This window comes from Myxine glutinosa, chromosome 9, assembly GCF_964187855.1.
Source record: "Myxine glutinosa chromosome 9, kmMyxGlut1.1, whole genome shotgun sequence".
Lineage (NCBI taxonomy): Eukaryota > Metazoa > Chordata > Myxini > Myxiniformes > Myxinidae > Myxine > Myxine glutinosa.
Window position 1 is genome coordinate 117,176,822 of NC_136269.1, and position 14,359 is coordinate 117,191,180.

Here is a 14,359-nt window from a genome sequence, read left to right on the forward strand (position 1 = left end):
CCGGGCCTCGGACCGCTGACCTCCCAGACTCGGCAGATGCTCCGACCTTTACGTAACGTTGCATCAAAACATTTGATCTTCAGTAACTGCCATTCGTAATTGGTTACCGACTCTCAAAATGCAGACCCCATGTGTAGTGTGAAAACCATACCCTCGGCGTCTTCCTCCGAGCTGGGCACGGGACCCCAGATGCGCACCGTGCCATCATCGGAGCCGCTGGCGAACATCGATGGCAGCTGGGGATTCCAAGTGATGCAGTTCACAGTGCGTGCATGCCCTGATAACACGGCGATGGGCAGCTCGCTCTTACGGTGCCATACGTACACGTTGTGGTCTGCAAAGAAGGTACATGGACAAAGTACATGGAACAGGCCAAGATGAGTGACCTTGCACGACCACTTGGTTTAACAAGAAAAGAAAAAAAAGAAGTAACTTGTTGCCTTTGGATATTTTCTAAACTACCTCTGCTACTAAATCTCAACTAAGACGTCTTCATATTCACGCATATCATACACTAGCAGGAGTACCCGGCGTTGCCCGGCGAGGGGGGAATATATATAAATATATATATATTCATATACGAGCCGAAAGCACCCGGCGTTGCCCGGGTTCTTTTTGAATGAATTTACGACTATAATTCAGCTCAGATTTTAATTGCGAAATGGGCCCAGCCTGGCCGAGGCAGCTTCGACCGGCCTCACCACCTAGCCTATAACCTTCCCGGGGCCCGTCCCGACATTTTTTGTGTCAGAGGTTTCCTCCTATCTTTCACCGTTCAGGAGATTAGGGCATGCATACATACATGCATGCATGCATACATACATACATGCATGCATACATACATACATACATACATACATACATACATACATACATATCAAGTAATGAACGGCGGTTGGGAATTATATCCACTACATCCATTTTAACCGTTCTCCAGGCTTTGTCTTAAAAACGCAACGTTTCGGCCAGCAACCCAGCGTGCACTGGGCCTCCACTTGCCTTTATCAAGAGAAATTTCCTTGTTTACCTCCTCCCAGATATACCTGGGGGAAGGGGTGTGCCTATTCTATCAACCAATCACAAAGCTGTGTTGCGAGACCTCGTGACCATTGACCTGTGATGGGCTTGTGTTGCCAGTGTTTTGTGCGTGTTTGAGCGGTGTATTGTGTTTTGTTATCCTTGTTGCCTGTGTCGGTTATGTCCCACTTTGTCCTTGTCCTCCTCCCAGCATCGGGGTCTCTCTGGTGTATTTACACGCCAACACACATTCTCATGGAATCAGACCACGATCCTTGGCACAGGATCTTTGAGAGTGAACCGCGAGATTGTCGAGGCCTGGTACTCTGATTAAAAACTCCAACCGACACATCGACTTACACCCCACATACATAGCATTACGCAATCAATTACAACGTCAAAAACGGCAGTCATTTGAATGCAGGGAAGCCCTGTGATTGGCAAGGACTTGGACCAATTCATGACGTGAACTTTTTTATTTTTTTGCACAATTTGGGTTCTACTCACCAGATAGAACCTAGTGCATCCTGAAATTATTTTAACAGTACAGATGTTTTCTTGTACACATAGTCGAGGCTCGTGGAAGAGATGTGTTAAAAAAAAAAAATTACCCTCACTCCCACTGGCCAGGAAGTCGTCATTGCTGCCACCGAAGCACGAATGGATAGTGTAGAAGCCTTGTGTGACTCCTTGGTACCTCCTGATAAGAACTCGGTCTTGCAAGTCCCAAAGATGGACTCCCTGAAATCGAGTGCATTTACCCCCAAAATCAGACTTATTTAAAGTTTTGTGCAGCTCTATATTATTGAAAGATTCCATCTATGACATGATTAAAAGAGGACGGCTTGTAAGGGCGTGGGTGATCCCATTTGCTGATATTATCCCAATTACTCTATAATTTTTCCACACTTGAAACTAAATGTATAAAGATGATATCCCCTATGTATACAATGGTCTGCAAGAGTATTCACCCCCTATCGATAATGCGACATTTATATGAATTATGTCGCAACAGCTTTTCCAAACAAACTTTTTATTCATAACTGAGGAGATCAAGCTGAACTGTTATAGTTGAAGGAGGTCACATGTCAGGAATACCTGCAAAAACATGTACAAATCAAAATTCACTGGTTGCAAAAGTATTTAGTCCAAGGTCAGTACTTGGTGGAAGCACCTTTTGCAGCAATGACTGCTATGAGTCTTTTTGGGCAAGTCTCTACCAGATTGGCACACTGAGATGGTGAAATCTTTGCCAATTTTTCATGTGAAAATTTCATGAAAACTTAATTTGCCCATTTTCTGCCAAATTTTATGGGGATCATCAATGGACTGCAATCTTCAAGTCTCGTCATAAAGTATCATCATTCCTGGAGTATCATGAAGATGTTTTTTTTTTCCCCACAAACCTCATATGAGCTTTTAGATACGTCTTTTTCAATCATGGCTTCTTTTTTCCACCTGTACATAGAAGCCAGCTTTGTGAAGGGAACAGGATATTGTTGATTGATGAACACTGACCCCCGTCTCGGACATAGATCCTTGTAGAATGTAGATCTTTCAAAGTCTTTGTTGTATTTAGTGACATCCCGAACCAGTTTCCTGCTTGCCGGGTTGCTGAGTTTGGATGGGAAACCTGATCTGGGTGGAGTCTGGATGGTTCGATATATCTTCCACTTCTTAATGATGGATTTCACCATATTCAAAGGGATAATGAGTGACTTTGAAACCTTCTTATAACCCTCTCCTGAATGGTGCTTCTTCACCACTTTATGTCTGACTTCTTTGGAAAGCTCTTTGGTCTTCATGTTTGCCTTGTTGGTTGACCAAGTGAGTTTCACCTTAAAACTCCTTCGATGAGTGCGGCAGCTTAATTTTTAATTTAAACCACTGATTACATACAGGAGAAACCTATTACACTTGTTTTGTAACCTTTCAAACAAATAATTTGCTCCTGAAGTGATTTAGGTTTAATTAGGCAAAGGGTTTGAATACTTGTGCAATTGAGAATCATCTGATTTTCTCTATTAATCCAAATGTAATGGAAAATCAAATAGTGCATTGGAGTCATCAGAAGTCATCAGAAAGTAAAACCTATTATCATTTTACCTGCATTTCTTTTTAGCTTCATCACTTTGGAGTTTTTGTTTCGTACAAAACGTATATCATCTTAGTTTAGTGTTTATCACTGAGTTTGTGAAGACTCTATATATCAAGTTTGATTTGAAAGCATCATGAAATAAGTTCAGGTGGCATCAAAATGTGAAAACTTTGGTGAGGGGTGAATACTTTTGCAGGACACTGTCTCTAGTAGGAATACCTTTTTACGGACAATTTCACAAGTATTGCTGCGATGAGCATGAACAACATAGTCCAGCTACTGTAAACAACAACAAAAGTGTTAGCAATTTCTAAAATGTTCCAGCTTCAAAAAGCCAAAAATAAAACCCTATAATGAAAACCTCCAACACGAGTGTTCAGCAATTCGAGCAATGAAAGGTGAGTGCAGCACACGCAAAAAGGACTCACCTGAGTTGCAACATTCAGCAAGGCTAATCTCCCATTTCTGGACACAGAGAAGGACATGACGGGGTGGTCTTCTTGAACTCTGCAAAAAGAAAGATTGCGCTTTCAAATTAAACAGGCCGTGGGAATAGAGCGGATTAACGTACGAGGGCCTTTTGAGCCCCACCCACATGTTGCGGTCGGTCAGGTCTTCAAAATTGTAGCTCCGTATTCTCTGATGAGTGTCAGATGCCAAGACGGTCTTGCCGTCGCTCAGACACCAGAGGCACTGAACGCGCACACCTTCCCACGAATCCAAGACATTTCCATCCAGGTCCTGGCCAGCAGAGCGTCCAACAGTACCATGGTACATAGATATCTTCTATATACCAAGATTTTTTTTCTCTAAGGTTGTTTACAGGCCTCAGCTGATAGCAGCCCTGAGGATGCCGACACATTTACCAAATCTCATGCAAAATGTTCAAGTAACTGGTGAGTACAAGTTCTTTACTTCGACATAAAACTTCCACCAATCTTTAACCCATTCCTCCTATTATCTTTTCATCCAATCGAAAGAAGTGTTGGCCGAGTCACATTACGTGTACCAATTTGCATATATGGAGGCAATTTCAAATACGTTTTGCGATCCTAGTTTGGAAATAATGCACGGTGATGTCAAAGGCCCTTTTCTGGGCAAGAAGCACCCCGTTTGGCACAGGATGTGCTCTTCACATGAGAGACTCTTCACTCCCATCTCAAATGTGCGAACGCGATCAAGGTTGAAAATATTCCATGCTGCGGCACCGAAACGAGTTCCATGGCAAATGCAGAAATGCAAATGCAGAAATGCAAATGCAGGCGACTGGTTATTTCTTCCACACAGCTAGTGGCGAACGAAGAATGCATAACAAAGTGGAGAAGAGCACACGTTTTCCAAGTCTAGACTGGCTTCATTTCCCTAACGTAACGCATTCTTTTGAATCTCTGTACAAAGAACGGCTGCAGATGGCAGGGAGTAAACATCTTTGCCAATACTATCTTGTGAATACGTCATGAAAGCAAATAGAACTTGTGGATCATTGCCAGCGCTTCAATTCCAATTGGTTATCGTGCGCACACGTTACATTGACAATGGCACGGCGACTCCGCCAAAAGCACGAGCACTGTGGTAAGACGTGATTCAAGTCTGCACTCCATGACTCCGATGAGTGTTTAAATGGATTCCGCTACCACCGCCCATCCCCCAATCTTGAGGAGTGATGATATTATTTTATGAAAATTCACAAAAAAAAATACAGGGAGAGGAGCTTTTCTGTGGAAGGAGTTGGAGTATTTGAGCAATATAATTTACATTTTACTCTTTAAAGGTTAAATGATCAGTAAGAGGTCTCATCTAGAATATTGTGCACAGTTTGTGGGGAAGGACATATAGCTGCCATAGAGAGGGTTCAATATAGGGCTACGAGAATGATTCCGGGCTTAGACTAAGCTTTGAGCAGCGGCTGAAGGAGAGAGGACTTTATACTTTATAAAGGAGGTGGTGACGAGGAGATATGATAGAGATGTGTTGGATAATGATGGGCATTGACAAAATAGGTGCAGAATAATTATTCAGCAAAATAGACAGCGATAGGACCAGGTGCCATAACCTGAGAGTAAAGAAGAGGAGAGTTAGGATGACATCAAGAGAAGGGTCTTTCACTCAGAGAATTGTAAGTGCATGGACTATGGTCTCCCAGAAAAGGTGGTGACAGGAGAAACAGTAGGTAAGTATGAACTGGAATTGGATTGGAAACTAGAAACCTAGATAGGTACAAAGAACCACCTTTCGAGGCCATTTTCCCCGCAGAGCAGGGGTTGGACTTTTTCGGGCACCTTGGTCCCCTTTTTGAAGCAATGTTTTATGGCCGGATGCCCTTCCTGCCGCCAACCCTGTTGGTCGCCTTTTGCAACACACAGGGAATTACCAGCGAACTGGTACTCAATTTGCCGACCTCAGAAGGATGACAGGCCGAATCAGCCCCCCCCCCCCCCGGCGTTAATTCAGCGATCGACCAGGATTCAAACCCAGATCCCAAGCCGGCACCCTAACCACTAAGCCAACACCAGGTACGTAGATATTTACAACATTGCATGGGCAGTATCGCTGTCTCGCAGCTGGCCTCGACATGCATTGAAACTCCTTGCGAAAATCCGACAAGGATGCGTGGTGAAAGTCGTCTCTTATACAGTGAATTCACCAGGCCAAAACAGGACGTGACCATTTGACTGCCTCAGCACAAGAATTGGGAGAGGCCTGGGATAGTCAGGTCAGTGCCTCCAGTGCCAGAATTGTCAACGAGTTCACTTTCCTTTCCACATGAAACCTGCTTATGGAGGCACGCGCACAGACACACACAGACGTGGTTGGTCGAACGATGGCATCCTTCACACAGATCTATCCATTGCATCAATTTCATGTAAACCCAAACATTCCATATCTTTCTTGCCATTTTCAATGCATGTCTTTTAAGACGTCATCTCGGCTTTCTCCCTTCTCCCATGTGCTTCATCGTTGCACCTTCGTAGCACATGACCCTATCAACCAAGACGTCTATCTCTTCCTAAGTTCTTCTTCACCAGCATTGATTTTTAATCTCTTCCTGATTTATGAACTCGATATTCTTTCTTTCAGAGACAATAGATTCATTCATCGTATCATTCTCATCTCGGTTACTTCTACTCTTTTCACATCTTCGATCCACGTTTCGTTTCCATACATCAATATTTGTCTGATACAGGTTTCATAAACTCATTATCTTTTACACACGACAAAATGTTTCTGTGCTGCAAGATACCACCTAGTTCTCTCCACCTATTTCATGTCGACTCCATCTTTGATCCAACGGCTAATTCTTCTCACTCCTGATGCCTCCATTGTGTCTCTAAAATAACAGAAATTTTCCAAATTAAATTCTGAGCTCAGAAGTTCATTTTGTTCTTCATAATTTTTTTTAATGATTGATCCTCACATCATTAACAGATGAAAATCCCAGATTATGTTACCAAACTTCAAGTGATACCACTGCACCTATTGTGACACAATCTGCCTACATTGAAGGCCTTTCATTCTTCATCAAATCTTCCATCACCATTACAAACACCTACAGTCACGTGAAAAAGTAGGTACACCCCATGTAAAGTTTTGACTTTTTCAAGATATTTCAACATTCAGCTATTTGATCTTCATTTCAACAATATTGATAGATAAAGGTGATATAATATAACAAATATCATGAAACATTTACATTTTGGAGACCATTGTATGATTTAAATAAACATCAATGCAAATTTCGCACGTGGAAAAAGTAAGTACACCGTTTTTTTTTTGTTTGTTTTTTTGTATACAAGATCGAGGCTCGTGAAAGAGCGAACATTAATCACACAGAAAGACAAACCGACATATAAAACATATAACATAGGGAGCGGTAGACAAGATGGGGCGAGAGGGGGAGGAACGCAAACAACATCTGAGAGCAGGGACATCGAGAGATCTGTGGGAGGGAGAGGGCTTTGGGGGGGGGGGAGGCATGGGAAGGGGGGTGGGGGGTGGGAGAGGTATAAAACATATGGACACTGCCGGGACTTCCAGGAAAGAAGTTGGAAGAAGTTGGAATTTCAAACAAGGTGGATCTGGGGTGAATTAGTGGGGGTAGAAAAGATCAAGGTTTTGGATGGGGAAAGATAAGAGATGGTGGCGAACAGCTGTTTTAAAGACCTGGAGGGAGGAGTGGGATTGAAGGGAGTGTGGGAGTTTGTTCCAGAGGCGGGAGAAAAGAGGAATGAAAGAGTGAAGGTGAGCAGAGAGCCGAGATTTCGGCAGTTTAACCATCAGAGGGTTGCTGGCAGATCTTGTGCGACCTGTAGGAATATTTGGGGGACAAAGCACAGAGAGAGCTGGGGGAGCAAGGCCGGAGAGGAGTCGGCAGAAGACAGAAAGACCACCTACCTACCTGTCTGCGGTGAGTGAGTGAAAGGCCCTCGGAGATAGCTTAATCACGGGAGATTCCAATGATTCTGAAAGCTTTGGTTTCAACAGCGTGAAGCCGAGCTAGGTGTGAGGCAGGAGCACAGTATTCCATTGAGCTGCGGATGAAAGCCTTGTATGTGGTGAGGAGCTCAGGTGTGCCGAGGAAGGACTTCGCACGACGGAGGATGCCCAGTCGGCGACTGGCTTTGGAGGCCAGCTTGGAAATGTGGTTTTCCCAAGAAATATCATGGTAAATCATAATCATGATCATCAAAGACCTTTGGCTCCAATAGGTGGTATTGCCCCCTTTGGCAGAAACAACCTCAAGTAGGCGTTTCTTATAACTGTCTACCAGTCTCTGACATCGACTGGGAGAAATTTTTGCCCACTCCTTCATGCAGAATTATTTCAGCTGTGCGATGTTTGAGGGGTTTCTTGCATGCACAGCTCGTTTCAAATCCCCCCACAACATCTCGATGGGATTTCGATCTAGGCTTTGACTTGGCCATTCCAGAACCCTCCATTTCTTTCTTTTCAGCCATTCCTTGGTGGATTTACTGGTATGTTTAGGGTCATTGTCATGTTGCAAGGTCCACCTTCGGTTGAGTTTCAACTTTCCGACAGGTGGCCTCGCATTATCCTCAAGCACACTCTGGTACAATGAAGAATTCATAGTGGATTCTATGATGGTGAGCTGCCCAGGCCCTGATGCAGCAAAGCTGCCCCAAACCATAATATTTCCACCACCATGCTTTACAGTTTGTATCAAGTTCTTGTGGTCAAATGCTGTCTTTGGTTTTCGCAAAACATGTCTTCTGGTACTGTGGCCAAATAGCTCTACCTTTGACTCATCTGTCCAGAGCACATTGTTCCAGAAGTGCTGGTCTTTGCCTCGGTGTTCATTGGCAAACTTTAGTCTTGCCCTGATGTTCTTTCTGGACAGCAAGGGTTTCCTCCTGGCACACCTCCCATGTAGATCAAATTGGTGCAACCTCTTTCTAATGGTAGACTAGTGCACTTTGACATCACCAGTGGCAAGAGCTACCTGTAGGTCCCGTGATGACATTCTGGGGGTTCTGAGAGACTTCTTTCAGCATCTTGCGGTCTGCTCTCAGGCTGAACTTGCTGGGGGGCCTGGCCTGAACAAGTTGGCAGTTGTTTGGAATCTTCTCCACTTGTAGATGATCTTCCGGACAGTCAAATGATTGATTTCAAATTGTTGGGAGATCTTTTTAAATCCCTTCCCAGACTCGTAGGCATCTATAACCTTCTTTCTGAAGGCCTCAGAGAGCTCTTTTGATCTACGCATGGTGACGCCACACACTTCAACATCAAAGAGCAAACCAAACTAAATGTCTGAGGTTTAAATAAGACAGGTTCCTCCAAGATCCTCTCGAACATGTTCTAATCATTTGCACATGAGCTGGTGCACCTGATTCTATTTTTAGGTATTTGAAGTAGTGATAAATGTAGGGGTGTACTTACTTTTTCCACATGTGAAATTTGCATTTATGTCTATTTAAATTATACAATGGACTACAAAATGTAAATGTTTCATGATATTTGTTATATTATATCACCTTTATCTATCAATATTGTTGAAATGAAGATCAAATAGCTGTATGTTGAAATATCTTGAAAAAGTCAAAACTTTACATGGGGTGTACTTACTTTTTCACGTGACTGTATACAACAACACAACAACATGCATTTTAAAAGGCCATTTTCCCTGCTAGAGCGGGGGTTAGCCTTGCGGTCCCCATGACAATCTTCTCCATTTTGCCCTATTTTCTGCATCTCTCCTTGTTAACCCCCTTGCCCGCATTTCTTCTTCCACCATCTTTAGCCAAGTCTTTCTCGGTCTTCCCCGTCTTCTACTTCCTTCTACATTCATTTCCATCACTCTTCTCAACCAGTCACTTTCATCCTTCCTCAACACATGACCAAACCATCTCAACCTGTTCCTCTTCACAGCATCAATCACAGGCTCTATTCCCATCATCTTTCGCAATTCATCATTTGTCTTCCTCTCTCTCAACGATACTCCGCACATCCGTCGAACCATTCGCATTTCCACCCTTTCCAACCTTCGTTGCTGCTCTACGTTCATTACCCATGTCTCGCTCCCATAAATCATAACACTTCTCACACATGCAGCATACACCTTTCCCTTCAGCTTCAACGACACTCCCCTCATCATCAGCACGCCACTCAATTCCCGAAACTTCTTCCATGCACATCTCACTCGAGCAACCGTTGCCGAGTCTGATCCACCTTCTCCATTCAGCATGTCTCCGAGGTAGCAAAATGTTTTCACACCTTCCAGCTTCACACCGTCTCAAAGATCCAACTCAACATTTCCTCCATCTGCAGCTCCCTCTGTGCACACCTTACATTTGAATGTAGCTGCCACACTGGTTAATGACCCTCTCAGACCACTACATTTTTGATGAACCCACTCAGCGAACATTGTACACTGAATGGAGTTCACTCCGACACCCTTCCTACACACAGCACAGGGCCACTTCCCAGTTCTTTCCACCTCACCACATGCTTTACCACTTGCCATCACCTTCGTCTTTCCGATATTCACCTTCAGACCTTTTGTCTCCATACATTCCTTCCACGTGTTCATCTTTTCCTTCAGTCCATCCATACTTTCCGCAATCAACACCAGATCATCTGCATACAACAACTCCCACGGTAAACCCTCCTTTACGTTCTGAGCCAGCACCTCCATCACAGCTACAAATAGTAGTGGACACTTAGTACCGACCCCTGATGCACTCCCACCTTCACCTCAAACTCACCACTGTTCCCGTCCTTCGTCCTTACAGCTGTGCGCGCTCTTTTGTACATTGCCATCACTACTCTGATCAACCATTCCTCCACTCCTAACTTCCTCAATGCCCATGTCAATACTTTGCGTGGAACCCGATCGAATGCTTTCTCCAGATCAACAAACCCAAGAAACAACTTCTTCCTCTTCTCCATGTACTTCTCCTGCAACTGCCTCACAATGAAAAGCGCGTCTGTCGTTCCTCTTCCTGGCATAAATCCAAACTGCATTTCGTCGATCTTCACTTTCTTCCTTATCCTCCTCTCCAACACCCTTTCCAATACCTTCATTCCATGCTCCAATAACTTTATCGCTCGGTACGAGCCACACTCCAGAGGGTCACCTTTCCCCTTGTATAGAGGGACGAGGGTACTCAGTTCCCAATCCACTGGAATGCGGCCTTCTTTCACCACCAGATTCCAGATCTCTGTCATTCTCTTCACACCCCAACTTCCTGCTGCTGCAAATATCTTGTAAAATGTGTGTAAAAGTGGCAAATCTCTTGTAAAATGTGTGTAAAAGTGGCAAATATATTGAAAATGTGTGTAAAAGTGGCAAATCTCTTGTAAAATGTGTGTAAAAGTGGCAAATATCTTGTAAAATGTGTGTAAAAGTGGCAAATCTCTTGTAAAATGTGTGTAAAAGTAGCAAATATATTGAAAATGTGTGTAAAAGTGGCAAATCTCTTGTAAAATGTGTGTAAAAGTGGCAAATATATTGTAAAATGTGTGTAAAAGTGGAAAACTGTATATGTGACTGTATATGCAAACTAAATGAAAACGTATTCCACCTGCCTTAAACCGAGCAAACAAGATGATCACTCTCATACTCAAATGCCCCATTTATTCATATGTTATGATTTCAAGGATGCTTCTTAACACAGCTCTTCCTATTCAAGTCTAATCTGTCCTAAATTCCCAAAATCCAGGATGACTCCTCACCTCCACTCATTCGTTCCTCTTTTTTCCCACCTGTGGAACCAACTTCCACATTCTCTTCACTCGAATCCCCCAGCCCCCTCCCCTGCGTGTTCAAGATGGCTGCTCACTACCATCTCAAATCATGCCCCATCCAAAATCATGATCTTTTCTACCTCTCTCCCCCTTCAAGCCAACCTATTCCCAGATTTCCAGCTTTTCATTCCTGAAAGTTTGCTTCTGTATCCATCTCGTCCCAGTGCATCCTCCCCTTGCCCTTATTCTTCCCCACATCCCTTATTTGTCCAAATCTCCCTCCACCTTGCCCTTGAACCCTGCTGTTAGTGTTTCCCCTCTCTTTCTGCTGTTCCTTTTGTTCTGTAATGTGCTGACGTGTTCTATGTTTCAACTCCAGCTCCTCCACAAACTTAGAATAAGTAGACAAAAAAACCCTGCTTTCTACAAATAAAAGTGAAAAGGCAACTGGGGAGGATTCATGATATGTAGCTGCTGCTCAAAACAGTGTGCCCAGGAATTGGTACAAGAGTCACACGACTCACACACTGGTAGAATTGGCCACGCTGTCCTCCGGTGACAAAGCGCTTGCTGTCAGGGTTCCACGCTGCACACGTCAGGCTGTCTTCGTGCGACTGCGACATCTTCACCCTGAGCTCTCCTGTCTGGGAACAGGATAAGAAGTGAACATAATAAGCAAAGGAGGATGACAACAAGTCCTCAAAATGGCCATATTAGATATCTTAAAAACCTGCTGAAAGTAACAACTGAGACATCACATTAAACAAATGTCAATGGCATAAATGTTCTAGCCAATACTTAAATAGGGTGATCAGTGGGGTCTCAATACACTGGAAGAAGTAAGCAGCATCGTGTACTTATGCTCCTCCATGCTTGGTAGTGTAATAATGACATTTGTGGAATGCCAACCATGAAGAGTGGTGTACGTACGTCGTACGGTTTGTGCAGCAAGCATGCATTTTGGTGTACTGTACTTATATTGTCTCAAACTTTGGGTTGGGGATAGGGACAATATTTTAAGCCACAATATTTTAACAAGCGGTTTACTCCAACAAAATGGGATGGGGAAGAAGAGGAGAGCGCGTCTGCGAGAAGGCGAATACAGACAGCTGTTACAAATGAATAATAAAATAAACCCCAACATGCCCTCTGGACAGATAACTTATCCTTTCATTGAGGGAACACACGGAACAGAGAGAGAGAGAGAAAGAAGACGAGACAAAATAACCCGTGAGACGAGCCCTGCTTGCGCGTGGTCTTGGTGCCACTCTGGACGGCATGCTGACCCGCCTAGGTAAATGAGCCACAACTGGAGCAACACGAACCAACAGGAACGCGATTCACATTAAATGAGCACGAGAGAGAGAGAGACACAGGAGCCGAGGGTAGCGATTTCCAGGAACCCGTATCCAACAAAAACCACCAGGGAGAGAGCTACCGTGTCAACCACCAGAGTGAGCGCGATCCCTTGTGCTTTGATAACACTATGCCGGTGGTGGGTGGGGGAGGGTTCAGTGGCATGCTTTCATTGGCCACGCAGTGGGGGAGAGGAGGAGGGACCCACCTACCTCATTGGGTGACATTTTCTCCACCTAGGCCACTGATTGGTGTGAGTATTTCTGATTAGTCCAGCAGACAGGTGCAATATAGAGACGAATCGTGCACTTTTTGACAAAAGCAAACTTGGTACACATATTCAGTAGGCCATGAGAAATAAAATTAGATATAGTGCCATCCCAGTTTTGGCCTGTGATTGCTATGGCGGCCATCTTTCAAAATGGCCACCACATGACAATAAAATACCACATAACTCGGCAACCATGAGGCCTAGGATCTTAATTCTGGTGTCTTATATATAGGTTTTGGGGGTCATATAAATCAAAGAAGGCAATATCGAGTATGTGTGGTCATTTACGGTACCACCTTTTAAACGTAAGTACCAGTGACAAAACGTAAGTATCAAACATAGATGATTATGGCAATCCTTTCCTTAAAACACAGTGACCTGCTCATTCTGGATACACACGATATCACAGGTCGGTCAATTTGTCGATGCTCTGTATCGGATAGAGAAACTTGGACGCGAGAAGTACAACACCTTTGTTCATGAACGACTCGTAGAATGTACCAAACCACTGTTTGATGTTATCATGAAGTACAAGCTCCCTCTATTCAGTACTCCACCAACACGCCAGAAGACGAAATCACAGGAACATTTGGTGGCACTGAAAAGTGACTGCAACCTGTTCTCTAGGCTCTATGTTGCTTGTCAAGTTCGTGATGGAAATTTGGAAGAGTTTTTCCATCACGAGAATCAACCATGCCCTCCATCATTGTCGGACAGGGGAAAGCTGAGACAGGGTACCAAATCTAACATTGTTCAGTGCCTTGAGGACACAGTCACGGAAAAGGAGGACAACACTCTCGATGCCGAAGTTGTTGTGCTAGATGGACCTGCCATTGTAAATATGTTGAAGCTTGGAGCAGCAAAAACATTTCGGGAATATGCACACGATGTCTTTCTGCCATATGTAAATTCTAAGCTACAAAGAGCTCAGAGGGTTGATGTTGTCTGGGATGATTACAGGCCAGATTCATTAAAGGTACAGACCAGAGAGAAGAGGGAAAGGAATCCGTCGAAGGGTTGAGCCAAAGACTGCAGTACCGAAAAATTGGCGAGAGTTCTTGCGGCTCTCTGACAATAAGAAGGAACTGTTCTCATTCCTCAGCAGAGAAGTTCTCAACATTCAAACAGAGAAGCAAGTAATCAGTACGCTGAATGAGGATGTTGCTTGTCACCAGCCAAGAAACACGGGAGGTTTAGCCCCTTGTACACACGAGGAAGCAGACAGCCGTATGATGCTTCATGTTGCTGATTCAGCTAAACAACACAACACTGTTCTCATCCGTACTGTGGACAGTGATGTAGTTGTTCTCGCAGTGTATGTATTTCAAAAGCTAGAAGTGACACTGGATGCTCTATGGGTGGCGTTCGGCACAGGCAAGCATATGCGCATGGTACCAGCTCATGATATCTCA

General features: G+C 44.0%; 1 protein-coding gene across 2 annotated transcripts in view; it reads right to left on the reverse strand.

The window, feature by feature from the left end:
• WDR26 (WD repeat domain 26) overlaps nt 1–14,359 on the reverse strand; it is a 156,252-nt gene that overhangs the window by 1,393 nt on the left and 140,500 nt on the right. For both annotated transcript variants that reach the window (XM_068128443.2, XM_068128444.2), the window contains exons 9-13: nt 11,845–11,964; nt 3,711–3,856; nt 3,544–3,622; nt 1,629–1,758; nt 152–334 (exon numbers count right to left, since the gene is read on the reverse strand). In XM_068128443.2, coding sequence (XP_067984544.2) covers nt 152–334; nt 1,629–1,758; nt 3,544–3,622; nt 3,711–3,856; nt 11,845–11,964 — 658 coding nt within the window. The remainder of the gene's footprint in view (nt 1–151; nt 335–1,628; nt 1,759–3,543; nt 3,623–3,710; nt 3,857–11,844; nt 11,965–14,359) is intronic.